The sequence below is a fragment of the Capronia epimyces genome (genome assembly GCF_000585565.1).
Source record: "Capronia epimyces CBS 606.96 chromosome Unknown aczIQ-supercont1.10, whole genome shotgun sequence".
Lineage (NCBI taxonomy): Eukaryota > Fungi > Ascomycota > Eurotiomycetes > Chaetothyriales > Herpotrichiellaceae > Capronia > Capronia epimyces.
The window spans coordinates 848,654-874,319 of NW_006912913.1; the positions used below are offsets into that span (position 1 = coordinate 848,654).

The 25,666-nt window shown below is 53.2% G+C and overlaps 10 protein-coding genes across 10 annotated transcripts; 6 read left to right on the plus strand and 4 right to left on the minus strand.

Moving 5' to 3' along the window:
* Window positions 1-454: 454 nt before the first annotated feature.
* On the plus strand, window positions 455-2,647 carry A1O3_09862 (uncharacterized protein; the record flags this gene model as incomplete). The annotated part of the gene is made up of 1 exon (XM_007739954.1): window positions 455-2,647. One exon carries the CDS (start codon window positions 455-457, stop codon window positions 2,645-2,647), a length of 2,193 nt encoding a protein of 730 aa, XP_007738144.1.
* A 1,363-nt stretch (window positions 2,648-4,010) lies between these two features.
* Window positions 4,011-5,048, minus strand: A1O3_09863 (heme-binding peroxidase; the record flags this gene model as incomplete). The annotated part of the gene is made up of 1 exon (XM_007739955.1): window positions 4,011-5,048. The coding sequence occupies one exon, from the start codon at window positions 5,046-5,048 to the stop codon at window positions 4,011-4,013; it is 1,038 nt and encodes a 345-aa protein (XP_007738145.1).
* Window positions 5,049-6,328: 1,280 nt separating this feature from the next.
* A1O3_09864 (uncharacterized protein) lies at window positions 6,329-7,948 on the minus strand (the record flags this gene model as incomplete). Its single annotated transcript, XM_007739956.1, has 1 exon — window positions 6,329-7,948. The coding sequence occupies one exon, from the start codon at window positions 7,946-7,948 to the stop codon at window positions 6,329-6,331; it is 1,620 nt and encodes a 539-aa protein (XP_007738146.1).
* Window positions 7,949-8,623: 675 nt separating this feature from the next.
* A1O3_09865 (uncharacterized protein) lies at window positions 8,624-10,285 on the minus strand (the record flags this gene model as incomplete). Its single annotated transcript, XM_007739957.1, has 1 exon — window positions 8,624-10,285. One exon carries the CDS (start codon window positions 10,283-10,285, stop codon window positions 8,624-8,626), a length of 1,662 nt encoding a protein of 553 aa, XP_007738147.1.
* An 894-nt stretch (window positions 10,286-11,179) lies between these two features.
* On the minus strand, window positions 11,180-11,794 carry A1O3_09866 (uncharacterized protein; the record flags this gene model as incomplete). Its single annotated transcript, XM_007739958.1, has 2 exons — window positions 11,180-11,506; window positions 11,558-11,794. 2 exons carry the CDS (start codon window positions 11,792-11,794, stop codon window positions 11,180-11,182), a joined length of 564 nt encoding a protein of 187 aa, XP_007738148.1.
* Window positions 11,795-12,808: 1,014 nt separating this feature from the next.
* On the plus strand, window positions 12,809-13,828 carry A1O3_09867 (alcohol dehydrogenase (NADP+); the record flags this gene model as incomplete). Its single annotated transcript, XM_007739959.1, has 1 exon — window positions 12,809-13,828. The coding sequence occupies one exon, from the start codon at window positions 12,809-12,811 to the stop codon at window positions 13,826-13,828; it is 1,020 nt and encodes a 339-aa protein (XP_007738149.1).
* A 418-nt stretch (window positions 13,829-14,246) lies between these two features.
* On the plus strand, window positions 14,247-15,604 carry A1O3_09868 (uncharacterized protein; the record flags this gene model as incomplete). The annotated part of the gene is made up of 2 exons (XM_007739960.1): window positions 14,247-14,347; window positions 14,431-15,604. 2 exons carry the CDS (start codon window positions 14,247-14,249, stop codon window positions 15,602-15,604), a joined length of 1,275 nt encoding a protein of 424 aa, XP_007738150.1.
* A 2,091-nt stretch (window positions 15,605-17,695) lies between these two features.
* On the plus strand, window positions 17,696-18,013 carry A1O3_09869 (uncharacterized protein; the record flags this gene model as incomplete). The annotated part of the gene is made up of 1 exon (XM_007739961.1): window positions 17,696-18,013. One exon carries the CDS (start codon window positions 17,696-17,698, stop codon window positions 18,011-18,013), a length of 318 nt encoding a protein of 105 aa, XP_007738151.1.
* A 1,793-nt stretch (window positions 18,014-19,806) lies between these two features.
* On the plus strand, window positions 19,807-21,537 carry A1O3_09870 (uncharacterized protein; the record flags this gene model as incomplete). The annotated part of the gene is made up of 1 exon (XM_007739962.1): window positions 19,807-21,537. One exon carries the CDS (start codon window positions 19,807-19,809, stop codon window positions 21,535-21,537), a length of 1,731 nt encoding a protein of 576 aa, XP_007738152.1.
* Window positions 21,538-23,757: 2,220 nt separating this feature from the next.
* On the plus strand, window positions 23,758-25,080 carry A1O3_09871 (uncharacterized protein; the record flags this gene model as incomplete). The annotated part of the gene is made up of 1 exon (XM_007739963.1): window positions 23,758-25,080. The coding sequence occupies one exon, from the start codon at window positions 23,758-23,760 to the stop codon at window positions 25,078-25,080; it is 1,323 nt and encodes a 440-aa protein (XP_007738153.1).
* Window positions 25,081-25,666: the final 586 nt, after the last annotated feature.

Below are 25,666 nucleotides of genomic sequence, written 5' to 3' on the forward strand. Positions count from 1 at the left end.
CCAGCGCTACTACCGTAGAGTCACCAGTCACCCGGGGGCCGTAACCAGTAACTGCTGTGCTGCCTGCTGCTGCTCCTCCTCATCCTCCTCCTCCCAGCTCTGGCCAATACCGCCTGCGCCGCCTGCTTCCTACCTCGATACGAATTGGCCCGAGTCTTTCCTCCATTGGCTAAGCACAACGAAACCCGAAGACACCTCAGACTGCCCGTCCCATGATGTTCACCGAAGCCTCCATCCTTCCATGAGTTGGTGCCCACTCGTCCGCATGGAGCATGGCTGGATCTACATGTTACTCTGAGGCCGGGGCTAGTTCAACCACGGATTGTTCAACAGTGAGGGACGACTTGCTGCCTTTGCGATTCTGATCCTGAACGGATAAACGGGATGGTCAAAGGGTCGTGACAATTAGCGTGCCGGAGCATGCCCAGATATTGGTTGAACGACACAAGGTCTTATGGCTACCGCTGCAACCTCTCTCAACCCCTCTCTCCTCGCGATTCTCCTTGTTGCACAAACTCGGACTGGATCAGGCGCTCAGCTTGTCTTCCACTATCCTCCGGACCCGTTGTCCCCAGATCGTGCTTCGCCTGCGTTGAGGTCCAGGGACGACGATGAGGAAGAGAGCTCCAGCAGTGACTCTGGGGAGTCTTCTTCGGAGGAAGACTTCGAACTGTTCACGACACGTGTACAGGATGCAGGAGCAGCAAACACCGACAATCGGTCACAACGCTCCGATGAGGAGGACGATGACCATCTGGTCAAGAGTGCTGCACAGGATGATGTAGATTGGAAACCACAGTGGGAACCGCTCCTTGGTCTTGGAGAAGATGGCCTGGTCAGCCTACTAGCGCCTGGCCGGGCCTGGCACAAACGCAGGTTCGAGCTTGGAATCAACAACCTAACGTTCCTGGGCCGACCTGTCTACGCCCGTGAAGACGGGTCATGGCGCAAGACCAGATCGACAAAGTCCAGGGCCGCAGAAGATGAAGGCTTACAGCAGTCCTCCGACGCAACTGCAAGTGACAATGACAAGGATGAAGAGGCAGAGAGCGACAATGCTCTTACAGACAGGCTGGTCCCCGACAAGAAGACTCGCCGCGGGGCCGAGCCCTCCAAGAGCCAACTGACCATGTTCCACGCTGTGTTTGTGATGGACCCTCCACCATTGGAGCACACACTGCGTGTCAAAGACATGTATGATCATGTTGCAAAGAAATTCTCCAAAGTCCTCAAATGGGAGCAGTCGCATCACGATTATGTCTGGGAGCAATCAGACTTGTTGCACTCGATCAAATCTACACACTACCAACAGCAGTCGCCTACCAAAGCGATGTATACAGAAATGCTCCGAAGGTCGTCTCTGGCAGCAGCTACTGCCAAAGTATTTGATAACATCTCGGCGTCCAAGATAGCTGCCATCACACTCAGTTCCAAACTATCCGTGTCTTTTCAGATCCCTCCTATTACTTCAACCTCATACCTGCCTTCTCTCAGCGAGCCTCCGCTGGAGCCAGGCTTGTGGCTTACCACCGCCACAGATCCTGCTTCGACGGCATCCGATCTGGATGCGACGTCAACGGGCGGAGCTTTGCAGCTATCCAAGAATTTTACTCTCTTGTTCAAATCGAATCCACAAAGGATTCTCAAGGACATCCAAACTGCCGGAGGTCGACTCGCCCTACCGTTGACGAGTTTCATCGCGAAAGCCAAACCAACCAAGTCCTTTTATAAGATCTCGGTCGCTTCGCAAATGACATTAGGCGACATCCAGCATCTGGCCCGCCATCTCGTCTACTGGCGGCGGGCAATAGCGATTCCTCCGTTGCATCAACGAGATACCTACATTGTGTCTCCGAACGCAGACATGAACAAACTTGTCTCGGCGTGTAAGACATACGAGGCGACATTTCCTATGATGCCGTCCTTACCCAAGATGCTCGACTCCTTAAGTGGGACACCTGTACCTTACGGCACACTCATTCCCAGCAGCGATCACAAGGAAGAATACTACCGTGTCCTTGCCTGGCTCATGCGCGACGGCTGGGTGACGCAGCTTCGGACATTTGCATTCGTCCGCGTCGATCCAGAAGTGAAGAAAGCCGTGCGGGAAAGAGATAAGGAAGAATCCAACCGCGCCAAACCACCGGCCGACCTCAATGGCTCCGATCGTGACATGTCTCGAAGTTTCGGCAGCGGCACTCCCACCACAGTGGCAAGTAGCTTGGTCTCCTCATTCAGGCAGCGACCTAGCATGGTAAGCCGCCCGTCGAGCGACGGCCGACAGTCCATCTCGACTGACCAGACGAGCACGCGCGGGACGCAGCAACCCAAACACAATCCCAAAGCTGCGAGTCTGGTCTTGTCGCCCCAACGCGCCTCGCCCGAAGAGTCACACTGGCTCGACTACATCGGCTCGACGTTGGTCGGGGCCACCGAGACTGAGACAGCCGAGCTGCAACGGTACTGGCCTATTTTCGTCAAGTACTTTACGGGGTCGGAGGCTCTGGAGAGAATCGCGGTGCGCGAGGGTCTCAAAAGAAAGTTTGTATGGGACATGCTGGTCAAGATGGGGTTGAGTTTTGATGGGGGGGTGGAGGATGACAAGGGCGAAAACAAACGAGTCTTGGTCACACTTCGGCATTGGTAGAAACGTGAACAGTGCATGGGAGTGTGCAAGGGTGTCGAGGTTTTCAGGACTGTGTTAATTGTTGGTGGCTGATGATATAGAATGCATATCCTCGGCGGAATAGGGCCATTGAGTCAGCGCTGGCAGCAATGTTAGATGTCTAAACTCGAGGCCCGTCACAGGTTAGGTTATATCTAGAATTTAAAATCAAGTCACTAAGTCATGTCAAGTCTCTGGACCTCTTCCTATTGCCGCTCAGTTCAGATATGATATCCTGTCACTCATTCACTCTCTCACGGTGTCTATGTCCATGTCTATGTCTATTGTCTATATTTCTATCTATCCAACTGATGTCTACAGTGTTCCCGGGGGCCAGAAGTCTAGGGAGGATACATAATTCTTCCAGGCCTGCGCCTCTACCCGGTGAACGGCACAACACAACACAACACAGCACACACAGCACAGCACACACAACACAACACAACACAGCACAGCACAACACAGCGCAGCGCAGCGCAGCACAGCACGAAGCAACCAGCAAGTAGCAAGCACCCAGCTGAGTTGAGTTGAGGTGCGCCTTCAAAGCTTGATTTCCCCCTTCCCACACCACATATTGTGCTTCAACCGAGAATAGAACGCTGACAATGTATGGAGAAACGTAACGTAACGTAATGTCGAAATGCAAGGGTGTGGTCGGCCAAAGGTGAACGTGAACGTCAACGTGAACGTGAAAGACTCCTTGAAGCAGAGCCAGCCGGCCAAACGTGGACGAGAATATGAAAGTTTCCTAAGAGCAGAGCCGGCAGCCCGGCCAGCGAGAGATGCTCAATCACTGCGGGATAGCCAGCGGCACGTGGTGCGCGGCCAATGCCAACCAGTTCTTGCTCGGTCTGGCGCGGTCGCGGTCGCATTCTCGTTCGCGGTCGCATTCGTGTTTCGGCCGTTGGTTCCGATTTTGGAACAACTAGTAATCCATCGCATCTTTTCTGGCTTGACTTCACTTCACTTCACTTCACTTCACATGGCATGGCATGGCATGGCGTGGCATAGCATCGGATCGGATCGGACTGGATTGAATCGAGCCAAGCCGTGTAAATACACATGGATGGTGCTCTTGCGTAGGTGGTCAACAATCCTGCGCGGTCTGTGGAATGCGACTGATCCGGCACGAGTCCACGAGCTCGGTTGATCCTGATCCAATCCGTCGCCAGGGGCGCCGTAGCCTCCCTCTCCCTCCCCCTCCCATGCTTGTCGGTTATCGGTTACCTCTCATGCTTGTCGGTTATCGTTACCTCCCATGCTTGTTGATTATCGGTCACAGTCACAGTTACAGCTTGGACTTGAGGTCGGTCACAGTCACAGCTTAGACTCGAGTCGGTCACAATCACAGCTTCGACTTGATGTTGGCTTCCCGCAACGGCCCGGCCTCATGGCCGATCTGGCCTTTGTTCTGGTCGGCGGGATGGGTGGCATGGTCGGGTTTCTTGGGCGCGCTCTTATATCCGCCGTCCAGGTTGTCCTGGTTGACGACTCTACCGACTTCGTCGCGGCGGATGCCCAGCTCGAGCAGCTTGGCAAAGACGTTGGCAAAGTCGCGGAAGAACAGGTCCTTGTCCTGGGCGTACTTGTCGACCCAGACGCGGAATGCCGGGTCGTGCAGCAAAGCAATGTCGGTGGGCAACATCATGAGCTCTTCGGGCTCTTCTCCGTCGACATCGGAATCAGCTTCGAGGTCCTTGTCGACATAGACAAACTGCTCGAGCCCGTTGGCCAGCTTCTTCTTCTTCCAGTCGTGGATGCGCAGCAGCTTGAAGTACATGTTACTGAAACGCGTCGGGTTGTTGACCCATTTGCCCTCGAAGCCCGACCGGTCACCGTGGCATCGGCCCAGGTTGTGGGCGCCCGACAGCGCCACGATCTCCTGGTCGTTGAAGCCCATGCGGTAGAAGATCCAGCGCAGATGGTCGGCGCCTTTCGTGCCGTCGGGGAGTCGGCCGCGCGGAGGACAGCGGCTCTCGTCTGTGAAGTCGGTGCGGCCGCCGCGCCATGCGATTTCCGGCCCGTCCATTTCCTTGATGGCAACCACGGCCGCGAGCGTCCATAGGTCGGCGTACGTGATCCACGGGAACTGGCGCTTGATGGGTTCGAGAAAGGCCCGCGCGTGTTGTAGCCCCGCGTTCGCAGGGTCGCCGCCTTCTTTCTCGTACCGCATCCCCGCGCCGTTCGACCCTCCGGTGTTGGTCGTCACGTCGTAGGTGCCGGCACTGTGCCACGCCAGCCGAACCAGCACGGGTCCGGCGCTGCCGTCATCATAGCCTGGTTGTTTGAGGAGCTTGACTATCGCCGCGCTGACCTCGGCCAGTTGAGGGCTCGACGGCGTCGGGGGGATATTTGTGGCTGACGGCTGAGAGTGGCTCGGCATGGTGGGAGGCTGTCGAAGACTGGTTTCAGAAGCACGAGATGGAGGAACCAGAGATGATAATGGGTAGGGTGATGGTGATGGTGATCACAGTATCCGTATTCTGCCAGAAGACGAGCGAGTACTCTGAGAGGCGGACAGAGCGACAAGACTGAAAGGTCGAGGTCGAGGTCGGACCAGTCAATGTCGAGACGGAGACGCAGCGCAGCTTCAGATTTATACCGTAAATCACGCCCTTCTTTGCACGGACCCAGAGACACAGAGATATCGAGCAAGACGAAGGAAGGGGAAGGGAAACAACTTCTCGAGCAAGATGAGGAAAGGTGAAGGGGGAGGGAAACAACAACTCCTCGAGCAATTAATTCGTGGCAAATTAAATACAGAGTACCTACGGAGGACATGGGATAGGATACATGTAGCGACAGACATGAAAGACAGAACTGCCTCGGCATCCTTTATGCCGGCACAGCCATGGCGGCCCTTCAAGAATCGGCGAGCATGCCAATAGCTCTCTGGTCCATCTCTGGTGGGTCTGTCAGTGCTGGCGTCGGTGTGAGTGAGCACATGAGAAAAAAAAGACAGTAAAACGCGATAAGAGGAAAAAGCGGGCAAGGCTGAAGGGCGCACACGTGAAAGTTGACATAAGCATCCCATGCCATCCTGGTGATCCCGAGTCCGGATTTCGGATTTCGGAGATGACTTGGTGGCCGGCAAATTTACGGCAACTATGTAGTCTGAAGTCACCAGGTGAGACACTAGGCCGACTTCAGGTTAGGGCTGGTCTTGATCCTTGGCAGCCGAGGTTCGTGCGATAAGATAAGGTATTAGGTAAGCTCGAGTACAAGTACGGAGTACGGAGTATGGATACACGCACCAAACACGGAGTACCTGCCCGGTAGATTAACAGCTTACAGAGTACAGAATACAGAGAAGACATGAGGTACGGATATGTAGGTAGGTAGGTAGGGGACGTCGCTAGTAGTGGTACTGCTGCTGCTACTACTACTGCTAACCTTGGTAACCGTCTTCGCCGAGTGTCAGTGTCGGTGTCTTCTACAGCCGGTGCCATTCAACCAGGTGGAAAGGGATGGATTGGACCGTTATGTTTACCCAGGCAATTCGGTTGACCACCTACGTCAAGTGGTGTACGTGTGGTGACCATTTTCAATAGATAAGGTATAACAAACTTGGAAATTTGACTCCCTTTACCGCGCCTCAAAACTATCCAACACGCTCTCACGCTCTCATGCTCTCACGCTCTCACGCTCTCGCGCTCTTAGGCTTTACTGCACCTCTAACCTGAACCCATACTCCGGGGCAAGGTTGGCAACCTGGTCTTCAGGAATGTCTTCTCCGTCCAGAACATCGGGGTTCTCCTTGAACGTCTTGCTGTCCAAGACTGGGGAGATTTTCCTCACGTCTCTCTCAATGACAGTCACACCCCGGGGCAGCTTCTCTAGAGACGTGCGATCGACAACCAGGCACCGAGCCAAGTAGCGTAACAGGGCAACGATGGCTTGGGTTTTTTCCTCGTGCGTGCCGTTCGACGTATTACCTACGGCCTTGGTCAGCATCGCCGGCATATATGTCGGCTGAACAGCCGGCTCGTCGACCGATCCGTCGACATTGAGCCCGTGGATCAACGTGTGCCGGATCTCCTCCGATACGGATTGTGTAAAGGCGACAAAGTACATGTCCGCATTCTGCTCATGGATCGTGTTGCCCAAACAAAACAGCCGTAGTGTGGCCCTGTCCGCTGGGACTCGGATGTCGAATTGGCGCGGATATCCCGTCTTGTGCAGCAGTTCCAGCTTCCGCATGAGAATGATATCATATCCTGCCCGGAGTCCTGTTTTCCCGCCAATTATGGCGTGAGCAACGTCGTACACGTTCCGATACGACTGGAAAATCGGCTCAATCATCTTCTTCGCGTACGTCCAGTCCTCATGTCCAGCTGCTCCCGCCAGATCGAGCACCTGCTCCATAAATCTCATCTCGAAGGCCCAGTCGTGACCGTGCATCTGAAGCAGCCCCGCCAACGAGGCGGGGGCATTTTCCGCCTGGGCAAGTTGTCCAAAATTGAAGTCAGAGCCCAGTTTCATGCCCGCGAGCAGAACATCACGGTTCTGTTTCGTCAGGCGGTTTAGCGCAGGGACCAGTCCGGCCCCGGCGGCATGATAGAGGATCATATCATGATTGACTTTGGAGATGTCAATCCCTTTCAATCTGGCGTAGTCGGTCGCGAGATCGGGGTCTTTGCCGAGATCGTTGATGACCATCGACGTGATCAGGGTATAAATGTCCTCGGGACTTCTGAGTTTGCCACTGAAGAGACTCCTGAGCCAGTCAAATGATTCATGCTTCAGAACCACCGGTGCTGGACTTTGGCTTCCCACGAAAGTTTCATACTGGTTATTCCACAGCCAGCGGAGAGCTAGGACACCGACAAGTGTTCGGTTGACCTCGGCGTAATCTTGACCATACAGCGATTCTGAGATGGACAGGCCTTTGGGACGCGGCGCATTCGGGTCCCGCAAGAATGTGGCATTCCGAAGGCGCTCTAGCTCCTTGGGAAATTCGCGCCGTATCATGCGGAGAAGTTCCAGGTCAGGTATCGTCCAGAATGAGCCACCTTCAATGGCTTGTCGAAGTGCATGTCGTTGTTGATCAGAATCATCCATCATCTTCGACGCTTGAGGTAGAGGTAGATGGCTTTCAGGATCGGGTCGATGGGTAGTGAGTGAAGTCTGCTTCGACGCAGATTGTGGTCCAGGATGCGACATTGACGATGCTGATGCTCGATCCTTTCGAAGGCGGACCAGCGAGATGCCGGCCGTCAGGATCTTGGTCAAGGTATTTCGACTAGCCTGCCTGTATCCTTTGTCTTTGCCATCCTTTGTCATTGTCACTGTCACTGGCGGTCTCGAATCGGCCCATTGCGGCAAACGAGGCAGTGCAACAATGCTTCATTCTGAGGAAGCCCGAATTGAATGCCGTTGCCCAAGACGACGTGGGCTTGAGTGTTCTGATGGGGTGCCCAAACAAGGATCAAACCGCACAAAGTGATGAGTGCTGGTGAGTCTTATCATTGAGTGAGTATGCTAGTTCCATTTGCTCACTGATCTGCGTTGATGCAGGCAGAGGCTTCCTTGCTGTGAAGTCGAGAGGAGAAGTGATAGAAGATGTCAGATGGCAGATGTCAATCTGGAGCACAAGGGCTGCAGGTGAGTGGTGAGTGGTGAGTGGTGAGTGATGAGTGGCCGATGACTGGAACCTGGAACCGCAATTAACATACGGCGCTAGGCCCTTTTGGGCCGGCCAGGATCTCACCAACCCCTTCCGGCAGACTCCATGAACAATGTAGTGGTAGTGGGAATACTACAGCATATAGCACCGGTTAGGATCGTGAATTTGGCCATTTCATACATCAAAGAACCAGCCAACACGCTCTCCTCTATGTGCATTGACATTATCTATAACATGTTCCCTTTTTTCCAAGTATCAGATCAGCCTTCCCACAACGCCGTGCTCAAAGAAGACTGTTCTGTTGACCCAGTTCGCCCCTTCCAACATTCGTTTCATGGCATCGGTACCGAGGCTGACGACATGTTTGTAACTTCTCGTTGCAGCTCCAACTTCTCGTCCGCAGTGAGATCGCTCTTCGCCTTTGGGACTCTGCCCCAGATTGTCACCAGAACCAGACTGGCGCCACCGAGAGCCACTCCCATCCAGAATGTGTTCTTGTAGCTCTGTCGTAGTCCGTCCTCTTCCACGGTGTACGACTGGATGATGTCGCAGACACCAAGCACCAAAGCAAAGCCGAGCTGGAGGATGGAATTGAGGAGGCCTCCTGCTAATCCTTGCCGGGCCTTGGGTAGCTGCGTAGTAATGAAGACGGCGATCAAGTTGATGGAAATGTCGATGCCCACAGTGGCGAGGAACGTGGCAGGAAGAATCCACGCCCAGTAGTTACCCCCCTTGGGTACCAGGGCGAGTAGCAGCTGAGACCCTACTGCTCCTAGACCCGAGATGATCAGCAGCAGCCGGCCGGAGACCAGGTGGAGGATAAATCCCTCCACGGTACTCAGGACGAGCCCGCCTACCACCATGGGGGTATACCAGGCAACAACCTGGATCGGGCTGGCACCCATGATGTTTTGGAAGTACTGCGTCCCATACAGAAGGAAGATACCTGCGTTCCCGTACAGCAAAAGCGTAGCAACGATCAGTTGAGTCATGCATGGTACCGTGAAGATGTCACTCGGCAGCAGCGGCATTTTGGCGACCCATCCCTCCACGTACACCGCAACCAACAGAAGAACGCATCCGACGCAGAAGAGTGTGGCGATGTAGGGCGTCCGCCACCGCAATTCGGCGTGGGCTGATTCGGTGATGGCAAAGACGACGAGAACTAATCCCGAGACGATGGTGGCAGCGCCCAGCCAGTCCATGACAATCCCATTGTGCTGCCGTTCTTTTCGATCGTTGGGGATAGACAAGGCCGAGGTCGCCAGACTGACCACCGTGAGGATGGCACCAATCCAGAAGTACCATCCCCAATTGAGGAACTGGCCAACAATGCCACCACAGAAGATGCCGAAGAAAAACCCGACCACGGCAAATGTACCGTAAAGGGCAAAGACCAGATTCTTGCGAGGGCCCGGGCGATAGACGGTTCCCATCAGCATCACGCCCGTTGGTAAATAGGCCGCCGCTCCAAACCCCTGGAGCGCCCGGCAGAAGTCCATCATGAGCGCGTTGGTGCTGAACCCGCAGACGAGACTCCAAACCGCCAGCCATGCCAGACCGGCGAGGTAGACTGGATACCCACCAAACATGTCTCCTAATCTGCCAAAAACCAACAGAGTGCTTGCAATGACCAAAGAAAAAGCGGTGGCCGGCCAGACACTCGACGACTGGGGGATCTTAAGCTCGATGATGAGCTTGGGTAATATGACGTTGAAACCAGAGACAAAGTACTCGGTCAAGATCTGCGACATGACGATGCTAAAGACGAAGGCAATCTCCGACCATATCGTCTTGAAGCAGGAGGGACGCTCCCTTCCCAGCCGCTCGATTCGATCATCCAAAGACTCCTCATCATATGGATCGGTACGTCTCTGTCTCTTCTCGGGGGGACCGTATTCTTGGGCGGCAGTATCATCTGAGGACGTCCTCGATTCTTGTGTGTCAGTGTCGTGCGGGGGATTTGACACCCCTACAAAACCACCAACTCTCATGGCTTGATGAGGCAGGGAAGGCTTCGGCTGGATCGGGCCGGACGTGAGAAAAGTGAAGGAAATGGAAGCGAGCGTAGCTGCTATTTTATTCACACTGCATGCTGAGGCTGGACGGACCGCACCTATATATCAACTAGAAAAAGGAACCGAACAAGGGCTAGAAGGCAACATCGAAGAAACGCGTATGAGATGAGTAAGAAGAAGACGAGTTCAACGAGGACATGCCGACCCAAAAAAGTGTAGTGACTTCAGCCGTGATGTGAGATGTGGTCCAGCTGCCCGAGCTCGCACTTGTAGGGCAGTCGACTACGAGCACCTCATCGTTTTCATGGCTCCAGCAAATCATCGTACACATCCGCCTCTAGCAGGAACGCGAGCACTGGCGGCCGATTTGCAAAGATGGAGATGTCGGTGAAATTTTGCTAATGGAAACTCGGCGGCCGGTGTAAGCAGCCTGGGCACGTGCCTCTTCTCCGGCCTATGTCCGGCTCCTCCGACATGTCCGCTCCGACAAGTGTCCGGACATGCACGGAGTACCAGATGGAAATGGCAGACGGAACTTGCAGTCAGCTGAATGTATGGTGACATGTGACGAGAGTGGACATCAGAGACCGGGCCCAGATTGCTTTGGTATCTATATAGCGCTCACTCAAGAACATTCAGACCGTTGCTGATCCTGCTTCAGGCTTCGTCTCTATTATCCCGTCTGCCTTGCCTGTCTCTGATGTATCGGAGGGAGCCGCAGCAGGCCCAGGGGGAGCGACAGGATCCTTGTATTCCATACGCTGATGGTGCAACGATATTCCGAAGACAATCAGTGTCACCAAGTAGAGGACACTGCCACACGGAATGGTTAGCAAGATGCTTGCCGCAAGATGTTACAGGACAGTGAGCTTACAACTCAGCCCCGCCCAGGACTGCAGCCGTTCCAGCCAAGGCAACTCCAGCATGGTATTTGTTGGTGCTCCTCTTGACAATATCCCTTGTCCGAAGGCCGATGTCTGAAGGACTAAATGAGGCGTGCCAGAAGCCGTAGCTACCGCCATGACCAAACCAGAGGCGATTGTGGAAGCTGGTCCAGTCGGCCAAGAGGGCGAAACTGACCAGCCAGAAGACTACCCCGAAGATCTCGAGACTAAGTACAACCCAACGGTTGTACAGGGCTGGTTTACAGGATAGAGCGACGAAATAATAGGCAAAAATGATCAAGCTGGCCAATGACTAGCAACTTTTAGCTCTCCAGTTGCTCTCGAGTACCCAGTGCAGACGTACAGTGAAAAGGGCAATGCCAAAAGCTGGATAGCTTCCCCAAATGGCGGTAGCTGCTGAGGTGAAGACGAGGAAGAGAGTTGCCAGAGCAAATCTTGCGCAGCCCACAGCTGTCGACCAGCGTGGCATGGGAACGATCTGCATACTGGTGTCAACTGCGGAAGACCTCCTGAGCGACGAAGAGGTCGAAAACCGCGATATCGTATGGAACCGCTCGTCTTGGGGGCTTTGATCCGCCATTTTCTCTGGGGCGGACTAACAGCAAGAGGTCGTGAGCGCACTCGAGAGGAAGAGTCAGAACTTCGAGGATGTTATGGGCTTGTTCTCTCGTGTCATTATGTCCAAGATAGCAAGTGAGCCCAGAAGCTGGCGTCCGCTAACAGTAAGAATGGCGCTTTCCCTGACAACGGAGAAAGAATGCAAGGCTTCGAGGCCAACGGAGAGCAGCCTGGCCCAGCAGGGGACAGTGCCAACACGCACATCGATTGGCTTGGAAGGACAAGGGCTTTGTCTATCCTGCCATGTCCGTGCGCGGATAGGATGTAGCATCTCGTCTCATTCTCATTTGTAGTGATGCATCCGGCTCTCAGCCTTCTGCTGCCTGCTTGTCGAAAATGTCACATCTTCCTTTGTGGTCAGAAACCGCGGTCCTCTGGGGAAAGGTGTAGTCAGGTGGGATTGGACAATAGCAAAGGATAGTTATCAGGGCACATTGCAATCCCGCGATGCCTGTAATGCAATGGTCGCTCCAGCCAGCATGCCATAAGCAGATGTTCATGCGGCTCGGGCATCGCAGCCGTGCCTATACGGAATATAGCATCAGTACCTAGGTATGTATGTAGCTGCAGAATCCAGGATCCCACATTTACCTAGTAGTGTCTTGAGTGAGGAACTCGAAGCAATCAGCCGAATACGGCAGCAGTCAAGATGGTTTGGGGCCATATACGGATTTCATGTCCGATATTTTGTGGTGTGGTGGGAGATGTGACATCAGCACCAGGAACAGTAGTAGTCACCACCCACCCCGCGCCTGTATGACACACCGTGACACTGTTTCCCCCATAAAGATAAAGATTCCAATCGCGTAGCAAGCAAACGTCAGCACAATCGTCAGCAGCACCAGTGGCAGTGACGGCAAAGTCGGCACGTCCCCGTGGAGCTTCGGAGTGATAGCGTCATCAACCAACCTCATTGCAATTGCACCAAGCACGGTGTTCTTTGCGTTCCAGCTGCGTTTTCAGACAAAGATCAATCATGCTGTTTCGATTCAACACACTGGCACCTTCAAGATTAATCCAGTTATCAGCGCATTTATCAGGCCAGAAGAGGATGTTTGCAGGTTATACAAAGACAAAGTTCCCGCTGAACACCGGCGCCGAGATTCCAGCCATTGGATTCGGGACATGGCAGGATAAAGAATCGCAGGAAGATGCAGTCTTCGAAGCCTTGAAGGCTGGCTACCGACACATCGATACGGCACGAGTCTACGGTACCGAGCCCGGTGTAGCCCGAGGCATCCAGAAGAGCGGCGTGCCACGCAGCGATATCTTCATCACCACAAAGCTTTGGAACAACTCACACCATCCGGATGATGTGGAGAAGGCTTGCGACGCGTCCCTCAAAGATCTTCAAACCGACTACATCGACTTGTATCTGATGCACTGGCCCAGTCCGTTCGCGCAGAGCGACAAGCTCTTCCCCAAGGACGGTGATAAGATCCTCGCCGGCAAAACCGATTATGTGGACACGTACAAGGCAATGGAGAAGCTTGTCGAAACGGGCAAAGTTAAAGCAATTGGCGTTAGCAACTTCTCAAAAGCAGAGCTGGAGCGTTTACTAAAAGAGACCTCCATCGTCCCGGCCGCCCACCAGATCGAATGCCACCCTTATTTGCAGCAACCGGGTTTCGTGAAATGGCATAAGGAGAAGGGCATTCATGTCACACAGTACTCGCCCTTCGGCAACGCCAACCCTGTCTATGAAGATGGAAAGAATGTGCCGAAGCTTATCGACGACCCGGTACTCACCGACGTTGGCAGGAAGTATGGCAAGAACGGTGCCCAGGTGGCTTTGGCTTGGGGTATTGCGAAGGGCCACAGCGTGATTCCAAAATCCAAAACCCCTGCGCGCATCAAGGCCAACCTTGACGGGGACTTCAAGCTTGATCCGGATGACGTACAGAAAGTCGACGCGCTCGACAAGAAACTGAGGTTCAACGATCCCTCGGAGTCGTTTGGGTGGAATTTCTATGCCGACCTGGATGGGAAGAAATAGAATACGTATGTACAGCCGAATTAGCACCCATACACATTTCCTGCGTATGCACGAGCTGCTCTACTTCTGCGGCATTTCAATTGCGTCGTAGTTTCTATCTGCCTGGGTAATTGCATAGTGGTTTGAAGTATGCATATCAACTTCTGATTGGGGTTGCGGGGGGCGATGACAGTCGGCTGAGGCGTAAGCTTAGGAGGCTTAGCACTTAGGAGGCCTCTGCACTAGTACGGAGTACACAAGACGTGCCTGTCCGGAGTAGTACTGGTAATCATCAAACTCATCCGAGCGACTCCGACAACCCTGGCTTCGTGGTCCCCAAAGTACAGAATACCTTACTACCTGGTAATGGTACTACCGCACCTCAGAATTACCTCTCTTAGGGCTCGGTGAACTTGTGTCGCATGCTCACTTAGCACAAATGGTGGCTGCTGCAAAGACGGTGAACAGCGTCGCTGGTCGCGTGAGGCATGTCTCCAAGCGACTCATTGTCTCTTATATCTTCGACTGGATTTTGATACTGTACGTCTCGTCTCCGCAGCGGCCATACCGAACATATACCTGCCGCGCTGCTGATACAGGCGTAAACTAACATGTGGCTGCAGGGGCACGGCAGGTGTCGGTGGCGGCTTCAGCCAGATCGATGGGGCAAGACATGCATTTTCGCTACAGGATCCAAACATATCGTTCCCTTACCATGGAGACACAGTGTCAACGGCTGTCTTGATCGTCGTGGGTCTCGTTGCACCCGGCGTCATCACCGCCATCATCTCGTTGCTATTCGTCCCAGGCCCGACAGCGCACCGTTCCACGCCCAGAGCACTGATTTGGCGCCGCAAGATATGGGAATGGAATACCGCGTGGATGGGACTTGGACTTGCGCTTGCTGGAGCATTCATGATCACAGAGGGTCTGAAGGACCTTACTGGAAAACCGCGGCCGTTCATGCTGGCCGTGTGTGACCCGGATACCAGTCCTGAAGCCATCCGAAGATACCAGGTCGGCGGGTTGGGAACATCCTTGAGTTCGGCCGTGCCGGTCGTGGTGGACTGGCACATCTGTCGCAATACCGACAAGGACAAGATGCGTAATGCCTTCGCGAGCTGGCCGTCGGGCCATTCGAGTTTCAGTTGGGCTGGCATGCTATACCTCACTTTATTTCTCTGCGCCAAGTTCGCCGTGCAGATTCCCTTTCTACCACAGACATCTACACCAAACAGCCGTGGCCACATCTCGACTTTTGAGGAAGAAAACAACCGCGATCATGATCATCCGCGGTCCAAGGCATCTTTGCCTTCATCCAGCTTCTCTTCTGATCATCACCCGATCCCTCCCCGCAACGAGGCCGCTGCGCCGCCGATTTATTTACTGATCCTGGCATTTGTCCCCATTGGCGTCGCGTTCTTTATCTCACTATCGCGGTGGTACGATTACCGACACCACGGCTTCGATATCATCTCCGGCTCGTTGATTGGTATTTTCATGGCCTGGTTTGGCTTCCGCTGGTACCATCTCCCGATTCGAGGAGGCAGTGGATGGGCTTGGGGTGCAAGGAGCCGTGAACGCGCCTTCTGGCTGGGAGTCGGCCGCGCGAACTATGTCGGAGATGAAGGGTGGGAAACGGCAAAGTTGGCGCGTCGACACGACTTGGAGTCGGCTGAGCAGCACATTACTGGGCCTGGTCTGCCTGATCAGCGCGAGGCCACAGAAACGGCCGTGATTCATGGAGCAGATTCCGGACCATACGAAGAGAGACCTGGGAATAGAGTCCAAGTTTGAAAACATTTCGCGTGATTGGAGTGGGTGCCGTCTGATTCCATATCTGGATTCGGAGTGACTGGGTGTTTCAGCTCAGTTGTTTGGGATAGTAACTAGGGGAATTCGTGCATATCTGCGAACAGGCACTTTGGAGTGGTCATGCTTTCTTTCTTACTACTTGAGAGGCTATTATGGTCTCCATATAACTCGAATCATGTTGATCGCTTTGAGTCTGAATCCTGCTATGATACAATCCTAGGTCTATATTTATGAGGCGTTTCACCAGCGAGGGCCGATGCTTTGACGTCACATCAGCTGTATTTATTTACGCTTCCCATGCCAATACTACTGTACCTAGTACGGATAGTGTTGTCGAGGCTGGGCAAGGATGGCGGAGTAGAAGCTCGCATCCTTTTGTCACAAAAGCGGCGAGATGCCAAGGCCTGCGACATACTACTGGTATTTTCTTCAGTCTGTTTTCTACACGTTCTTAGATATTCTTCGACTCACCAACACCACCATACTCTCTTGTCTAGCGCCTCAGGTAAGCTCCTTGCTGCATGTTGAAAAGCCCTTCAAATGATGAACATTTACAATCCAACTCCGAGGGCTTTTGTTCTCTGAGGATCAAATTTCATTAAACCGCTGAATGTTGACTGTTTTCTACGTCGATTCTATTCTACCTTCTGTGGGAGAAGGCTAACATGTCATCCTAGTAGGTGCTACAGGTGCATGATGTTATCTTGCTGCGGCTTGTGAACACAATGTTGTTCAAAATAAAAGGTACACACACGATACAACTTCTTCCCTCGCCGGTGATGACCCTATGACACGAAAGGCATTCCTCAGACTTAATACCCATGTGGAATCTGTCCTACTACAAGTTTCAGCCTTGTCTGACTGGCGACCTTCTTTCCTATCCTTCCATCATTCTTGCAGGCGTTGACGCTAACTGCAACTACCTATTAGGTACATTCCTCCCAACCATCCTGCGAATGCTATCCCCTTCTGCCTACCATGACGAACACTTGAACGAACGGGCGGACAGATTGCGTGCGCAACCTCACGCATCCGTAAAAGCAGGACGTACAAATCTTGTGGATGTGCTGGAGGCTGTGACACTTGTTGAGAACTCGTCAGCTGATCTACATCTTGAAGAATTGCATATGTATGGTTTGATACTCGAAACGTGCTGACAGCGCTATGCATAGGTAATGATCTATGCTTTTATACGTCGTTTCCATCCACGCATCATATGATGAACACTATTCACACTGTTTGAACCGAGCAAATGCCCGGGCATGAACGTTAAACACTGAAAATTCTGATTTAATGAGGTATGTCGTCTCGCCGTGGACATCGAGAGGTCGCACTTGCTGACAGACGGCTGACAGCCTGAAATAGATGCTTCATTCTGTCGATTGAACACTTTGTTGATTTCTATTGGACACTGGAACTGACTATTGCTGGTTAGGTGAGGTGTGTATGTCTGCATAGACCGTAAAGTCATGATATAATAGGTGAGGAATCCCATTCCCCTTGGTCTCCCCTTTCCTGATGAATCTCAATGTATTCGCTGTGTTCTTGCTGAATATCCGTGTCGAATATACATCACCTTGGAGAACTGACAACACCCGATCACCCATCTCATTCTCGCGATTTGTTGAAGATCTCTGATACTGATTGCTCAATAGTCGTCGATCTCAAAAGTAGAGGCATATAAGTTTCGCGCGGAGGTGTACCATGAAAGAGGTGTCTGAGGACCCAGATTGGTGACAGATAGAAGCACGCTCACGACGTCCTTCCAGATATGGGGTTCCAACAGATTGATAGCTATCTTGCATCTTCATATAGATCCTGGTTCGAGTGAATGATACTGTGGAATGAACATGGTAATACGGTGCTGAAACAATAACTTGTCACGTGTAATGAACTTTTGTATCCGTACTCCGTAGTGGAACCACTTGTACTGAGCTGCTCAATCGTCGACTTTTCTTTGTTCAAACCGCGACAGCATCGTTGTACACCGTCGAGTTTGCATGTGTCACTTACACCGCCATTAACTACTATCGCTGATATACCCCGTGTCTTTTTTTCTTGCAAGGCGCATCGATGTCAGGGTTCGGTGCTCCCGGCGGCGGCGCCCTCAACGTCAAGCCCACCCCTCCAGAGCGTGGTTCTTTCCCACTCGACCACGATGCTGAATGCAAATACCTAATCTCCTCCTATCTGCGGTGTCTGAGAAGGCAAAATCCTCCCGGGAGGAATAACGAAGAATGCAGACTGCTGGCAAAGGAATACTTGGGCTGTCGAATGGAGAGAGGGCTGATGGCAAAGGATGAATGGGAAAATCTGGGGCTGAATTTTGACAAGCAAGCAAGAGACAAGGAATTGGAACAGACTGGTCAACCTGCCGAAGAAGCCAAGTGAAGCCGGGCAAAAATGAAACGGACAGAGTCCTACAATCCACACACGGATGCTCTACAGCGGCAGCTTAAGGACGACCTCTCGGGTCAGGATGCGATCTGCTGTTTCAACCAGACATTCTGCACCTGTCACAGGCTGGCTGTGGTATCACAAAGGCGCCGGAAATGTTGTTGGGTAGCAGAGTCTGCGTCCTTTTGGGAGGGCTGTTTCATAGCCCTACAGGCTATGCCGCGAGATCAATACTCTCTCTGGCCTTTACACATTTCGAGAGCCTACCACTGAACACCCGTCGACCTTGCATCAGAGGTGACGCTCTTACACGACCTAAGGATTGCTGCACACCAATAAAGAGCGAGCGAGGTCAGCACTGAGCACATGACCTTCAGGTTCTCTCGATCGGTGGGATTCTCTGACGCAAAGGACGTGAACGACACGAGTTCCCGAGTCATTAGGGTCTTGTACGGATACTCTGTACCCTGTACAGAATCTCGCGTGGCAAAACTATAGTATTTGACCAATCCGGTCGCCAACTGGATCAATTCAACCTCTACTCTCCACTTACAGAGACCAACGGTCAAGTACGGAGTACGGATACAGAGAATGGAATAGGCAGACGAGTGCCCCCGGTCCGCAACAGACTCGATAGGCTCATCATATAATAGCGGAGCATGGGCATTATTGATCCAACATGCCAAATCACTTCTACCAGGTTGGTGCCAGGGTCCGGGAGAGGCGCAACATGAAATTGCACCAAGTCCTTGACCAGGGTCAGTATTTTTGTAGCCTAGGCCCCTTCCTTAGCCTCACAACATGCCACAGTTCGGAAACGCCTACCCGGCATGCTACCTGACAACCCATTATGAAGCACTTGCTACATGTGACAAAGCGAGTGCGGCTCTTCTTCTCGACTGTTCCAAGATTGAACTCAACACAGCCCCATCTCTTTTGCCAGTTGCCTCTCACGGAGCTGGCTGCCAACTCATCCAGATCACAAAGTCGAGACGACCAAGATACAGGTTTGTGGCAGTAGAGCCGGCCACAAGCCGGTCACACAAAGTGTGATAGAAGAGACCGGGGCTTAGGGGCTTTTTATAAGGCCCCCAAGCTAACACAGCCAGTCTGACATCCAAGCCTTATATATCCTGGTCATCTTCCCGGCCCAGTCCTCGGTTGATGTTCACAATCAACAGTAGTGGCTGCCCCCGAATCATGAAACAAATAGCCCCCAACCATCCCGAGCTAGTCATCTATCTACCAGGTTTCACGCCTAGCCTGAGAATAGCAGGCTAGGTATGGCGTCTAGCAATGTTGTGCTGTTCGCCTGGGGACGACCTTCTTCTCTTTAAAGTGCCAGCATGACCCGTCAGCAGAGAACCATGCTGGTGACTCTTGCCCAAGGTACAGGATGGCATCCAACACAACCGCAGACTATTCGCCGCTCCCGGGCAGAGATGCTGAGAATGCTGAGCAACACTCGCACGAGGCCTTGCCTGACACTGAGATGGGCCCTCCTCATCCAGTGGAAGGGCCACCTTTGACAGAGGTTCCGCCTGCCGCTGTACATGCGGATGACTCGGACGACGAATCGACGAGACGGTCGCAGTCAGGTATGGAAACTCCTCTCTCGCCGTGGTCGATGTTTGACACAAGTACAAGTGGCGGATACCCGTCCGGTCGAGCAACTACACGAGTCTAGGAAGCAGTCTTCTCTCAGCGCCTTGAAACAACGCATGCAGTTCTCTATAAGGCCATCCCTGCATGAATATTCGGGAAAGGACATTTCCCGTCAGGACACAATGACAGAATTTCGGCGGACGAGACAGCGCAATCGCCTCTGGCGCTTGACCATCGGGGAATGGTTCAACACCCTCGTTCTATGCGTCAGCTATTTCGGAATCATCTACGCATATTCCAGGAAACCTACCATTAGTGTTCCTCAGCGGAGAGTCTTCAATGCTCTGACGACTGGTAACTCTCTCTTGCTCGGTGTGAATCTGGCTGCATCACTGCGCAGCTATGCGAAATTAGTGCGTTGGCGGATGCTGGCGGTCTGTTATCGACCGCTGGAAACGTTTGACCTGGTCATGGGCTGCGATAGTCTGATGAATGTGCTCAAACTTCTTTGGAAAGCTCGGGACACCAAGCATAAGTTTCTGCCCTCGAGAACGCAAATCTTGTGCTTTTTGTGGCTTCTCGTCCATATGGCAATCACGATTCTTGTCGGCATCATCGGTCTGAACTACAATCTCGATACATCGCCGGACTATGTCCTCTTGAAGCACGGGAGTGTCAGTATTGTCGACTTGGATGCCCTTTCAACGGGCCACTACCTGATGGACCTCAGCACTGTTCAAAACTGGGGTGTCACGGGTGAAATCACGCAACCTCTGGATATGAGCAGCTCGCGCGAATACCAATCAAGTTATTTCTCCTCCTTTGATGGGCAGACGCTCTACTATTTCCAGGATTCCAACGCGGCCGACTACCAACAGAAGACCGTCTCGACCCGATATATTAGTACATACGCATCCTGCGACGCTTACAAAGTTGTCGAAGGTCAGTACGGGAATTTGTCGTACATTGTGTATGACGACGGCCAAAAAGACGTCAATCAGTCACTCCCTGCTCCCCCTGGTCCAGCAGGTCTCTTGGTGCTGTCCATGTTGAATTCGACCTGTGGTTCACGGTGTGTCGACGTCAGATCCTTTCAGGCCGCGTCGGTGCCAACCAATACGGTTGACGACGACAGCGATACCATTCTCGAAGGACGCTTCTTTCTTTGTAACAACACTGTCTCTCAAGTCGGCGAGGACACTGGCACACTTCCTGCAGATTATTCCGTTTCCGATCTGACGGCGCGGATGCTCGCTGGAGCAATCGGCTGGAGCGACAATCCGCCCGTTCTCGGCGGCATAGCACTGTCGAACACGTACACCAACTTCTCCAACTATGGGTTCACGACCATACCCAGCAAATCGGACATGGCCAATGCGATTTCTTCGTTTTCTATGGGAGCCATTGCGATTATGGATAGCTCGAATGCCATGACGCGGAAAAATGTGACTGACGGGGAAACGCCCATCGCTGCTCAGGTGCTCCGTGTACACTGGAGTTACGCCGGGGCGATTCTGGCCGTCATCCCCTTCATCCATTTCTGGACCCTCATGGCCGTCATCGTTTGGGCAAACAAGGCCATCATCAAAGACGACACCCCGCTCGCCATTGCAAAGCTCTACTTCACCTTTCTCTCACAGTTGGGCGATCGTGGATGCCTGCTACGGGGGGAGCAGATCGTCCAAACACTCCACAACCCGCAGGTGGTCTACGGTTGGAGGACCAGCCTCGAACATGATGGCGCAATGCATGTGGACATTTTCCAGAAAGATCGAGACGGTCCAAGGGCCTCAGGCCCGTTTGTGGAAGGATGGTACGATGGGAAGAGCAAGACGAGTAAACCCGTCCGGTCTGAGGCGGGCCTCGGACAGAGGAGAAGATATCGCGACATTGACGCAGCCGATTATTTCTGAGCCAGCTTGAACCACTTCCGAGTGACCTTGGTACACGAATGCGCTGGACAGTTTCCTCAACCTGGAGTGGACTATTATGGCCTCGAGGAGATAAGATTTTCCCGTGGCCCTCGCCGCCGTTTGTGAAATTGGAAATATAACCCGCACACGCCGTATCTTGCTATCACACTTTCCCCTTCTTCGACCTGCTTCGAATGCTCTCTCCTTGGTCAGTCTAGACATCATTGATCCACCCGCAATCGTCGCCAAAGGTAGTCGCTTCTCCCACTTCCGCTCCCGCTCTCCCTCCTGCTGCGACTCGCTCACTGCCCTCGTGAGGCATGACCATGGTCGAGCGATCCTTCCTGGATTTTGAGTTTTCGGTTTGTTTGCAATTCAAAGGAACATACTCGTCTTCAGCCGGGGTATACGAGATTCTTACCTCGAATTTGCGGTGTGAGCGCCAGTCCGCTCAGCCAGTCCGTCCGCTTGGTTCGTCATCTAGTTTGACGTCGAAGTTGGTCCTGTGAAGGTATTCGCCGAGATACTTGCAGTACTGTGTGCCCAGTCAGATCCCCATCACTTAGTTGTCGCGAGCTGATGTATTGAGACACGGTTTGGAAGGCAGGTTTAGGTCCGGCCGGTGTCTCTGCATCGGGGCGGAGATTTGATCCAATACTCACTTCAGATAGAGCCTGGTCGGTCCTCTCCCTCTTGTCGGACGATGCTCCGCTCTGCACACACTCCGTTCGTTCAGACGTTGACCCCGACCTTGCTGGAGACGTTTTGGCCGGGTTTCGAGGGTTAGTCATGATGTATGATATATGGTATTCACGAAACCCGAAGAGGGAGGCTCGCGCAAATCGGTTTGATAGTAAGTGTCCGGGCGGGATCTCACGCCGCCTGTGGGTTTCTTTTCCGGCCGGCAAGGTACTGTAGGCGAAAGGAGAGCGACGTTCTCGAACAGCTCGCTCAGGCGTCCGCAGCAACGGGGGAGGTGTAGGATTTATGATCCAGACCTCTGGTCAAGTCATGCCTGAAGGCGAAGGTGCATAATCGGTTGAACCACACTGTCAAGATGATCGCAAGCATCGACCATTCATTTTCATTCCTTCACAGAGCACGACACAATAGCAACCTCCTCAGTGCCGATGGCAAGGTCCCGATCGCAACCGGCTGACACCTAGGTGACACCTACCTGTACGGCCAGATAGCCATCAATGAGCGCGGGTTGCACAAATACCCAAATAGGTCGGAGGCGTAACTTCTCTCACTTTCGACACTTGCGGTAAGGCCTAAGGAGCCGAGGTCGTAGCTGCATGCACCGCGTGACTTGGGAGGCGGAGAGGCCTGGAGTCTTTTTCCATGAGCAGAGGAAGCTTAAGGCTCGGTTCGTGAAGTTGACGGGTCGACCCCTAAGGGCTAAGGAGGCCCCTAAGCTCTATGGGCTCAGTCTATTCTTACCGAGGCAGGTGTACACACAAGCACCAAACAAGCACCTAAGAATAAGCGGTCGAGTCTATGTACCTAAGGGTCCTAAGGCCCCTAAGCCTCTTGGCCCGGTAGCTGCACCTAAGCTTTAGGAGGCTCCCGCTTAGGCGCTACGGAGTACCTAAGGAGTAGAGTCCAAACTTATAAATGACGACCGAACCGATGATACACAGACACTGAGATCTAAGGGTTAAGTATCGAATCATGTTTGGTGAATCAAGTACCAGGAGGGTGTGAAGGAGGGACGAGCGAGGAGGGAGGGAAGTGTCGCTAATTCTAGCATAGGGTTAGGGTTAGGGTTAGGTCCCTGCCCGAGCTACTACTGGAGCAGCGCCAGATGTATCCGTACTCCGTACTCCGCACTCTGTACTCTGTAGATGAAGATTCGACGCAACTTTCCCACCGAGTAGTGAACAACACGTCCGCGAACTGACGTTGGTTTTGGTTTTGGTTCAGTACATACTCCGTACATGGCCATTGCTTGCATACTGTATTTGATGAGACCACACCTGTGAATCGTCCGATAGACCAGACCTCCTTCTCTTCTCAGACCTTCCTAGTCACCGGGCAGGTACTGTAGATTACAACCGCAGTCCCAGTCTGATCCTCCAGCTCCGACATCATCGATCTCGATCTCGGTCTCGCTCCGTTCCCTCCTTCCTGACCACCGCGGCCCAAAGCTGGTCAAGCATCCGGCTATCCATAACAAGCTTGAAGCGCTGGCTCCAGTGCTGAAACGATGCAACTGCGATGCGCCTAGCCCATGTGCATATCCCGCACCTGATACCCTACGCACACTCGCTGCGCTTGCAGAATGCGCTCGTGGAAAGACAATTTGCGCATAAGGACTGGCTCCGCCGCGCTGCCCAAAGAGGAGGGGAACCAACCTCGACTTCCGAACCTGAGAAGAGCAATCATGTCGTCCACAGCGACGCAGAGGCATACAAGAACGGGAGAACCGAGCATCACAGCACCGGCACCGGGCTGAGGTCGAGCTCGAGCTCGAGCGGACATTCTCCCGACACAGACAGACGTCCAATCGCAGATGGAGATCCAAGTCGAAATCTAAATCCCAATCCCAGGAACGGTAACAGGTCACACACGTCCGACCGTGTCAGCATTACTGGGCCCGGCTCTGCTCCCAACAACCTTACATCAAGCTGGTTCGACCTTGAATCCTCACCCCCAGATCCAACCCTGCTAACATTCTCCACCTTGCCAACCTACACCGTCGGCCGGCGTCATCTACTCGCGAACCCGATCTCCTCTGAACAACAAGCCTTCCTGACTGCCAACGGTCGCGCCACGTTCCACGCCTCGCCGCGGGGGGGCCTCCTGACCTACCACGCCCCAGGCCAGTTGACGGGGTATATTGTGGTAGATCTGCGGCGCCATGGCATCACCGCGCGGTGCTGGGTGAGACTGCTCGAAGAGAGCGTGATCCGGACCTGTGCGGCGTGGGGCGTGCCAACGACGCGGACGGACGACCCGGGTGTTTGGATCAAAGATCAACAGCCCTCGCAAGAATTACCAGTCGCGGCTCATCCTCTGAGCGACCGCAAAATCTGCGCCATTGGGGTCCAAGTCTCACGCGGCGTCACTGCACACGGAATTGGCTTGAATGTGTTCGACGCCGCGTTGCCAACATCGACGGCCAATGCCTACGACTTCACTCCAGCGCAGAAAATGTCGGGCTCCTACTCGCCGTTATCGAAAGGGTATTTGTCCTGGGGATTCAGCCGCATCGTGGCGTGCGGGCTCGAAGGGAAGAGCGTGACGTGGCTGACGCGAGAACGAGGACGTGATGTTAGGCCACAGCAGAGTTACGGACCTGGATCTGCACCTGAACCCAACCATCGTGAAGGTCCCAGTCACTCTCAAAATCAAAGTCACGGCAGGATGATGGAGTCAGGGTCCTCTGAGACCCCGATCCAACTGGAGAGCGTAGGAGAGGTCTTTGCCCAGGAACTCTGCCACGGCTTGAATTCAATGCGAGGAGCCGGCAAAGAGAGCGTGGACGGCGTGTATCGGGTCCAAGAGGCGGACGTTCTATCTTGGGAGAGGAAACCTTGACTCCCTTAGAGACGGATGTCGCCTCACAAGAGTTAGAGATGATGTCGGCCTCTCGAGAGAATGTCTTGGACGTTCTATCTTGGGAGAGGAAACCTTGACAACCCGTCAGAGATGGACGTCGCTCTCGAGAGAAAGCAATTTGTCAGGATGGACGTCGCTCTCGAGAGAAAGTCTTAGACGAGAGAAAGTCTTGACGAGAGAAAGTCTTGACGAAAGAAAGTCTTGACGAAAGAAAGTCTTGACGAAAGAAAGTCTTAGACGGAAATGAATGCATTCATCCCACTGTTGCCAGAGTATGACAAGGCGACGCTGCCACCCAAGGTAGGTAGTATAGTACCAATGGAGTTTGAACCCACTCATCCTTGGTTCTTGTCTTCTTCTCTTCTTCACCTCCCTTCTGCCTCACCCACCCCCAAGGCGATGCCAGCACCCAAGGTAGTATAGTACCAATGGTGTTTGAACCAATGGTGTTTGAACCCATTCATCCTTGGCTCTTGTCTTCTTCTCTTGTCTTCTTCTCTTGTCTTCTTCTCTTGTCTTCTTCTCTTGTCTTCTTCTCTTGTCTTCTTCTCTTGTCTTCTTCTCT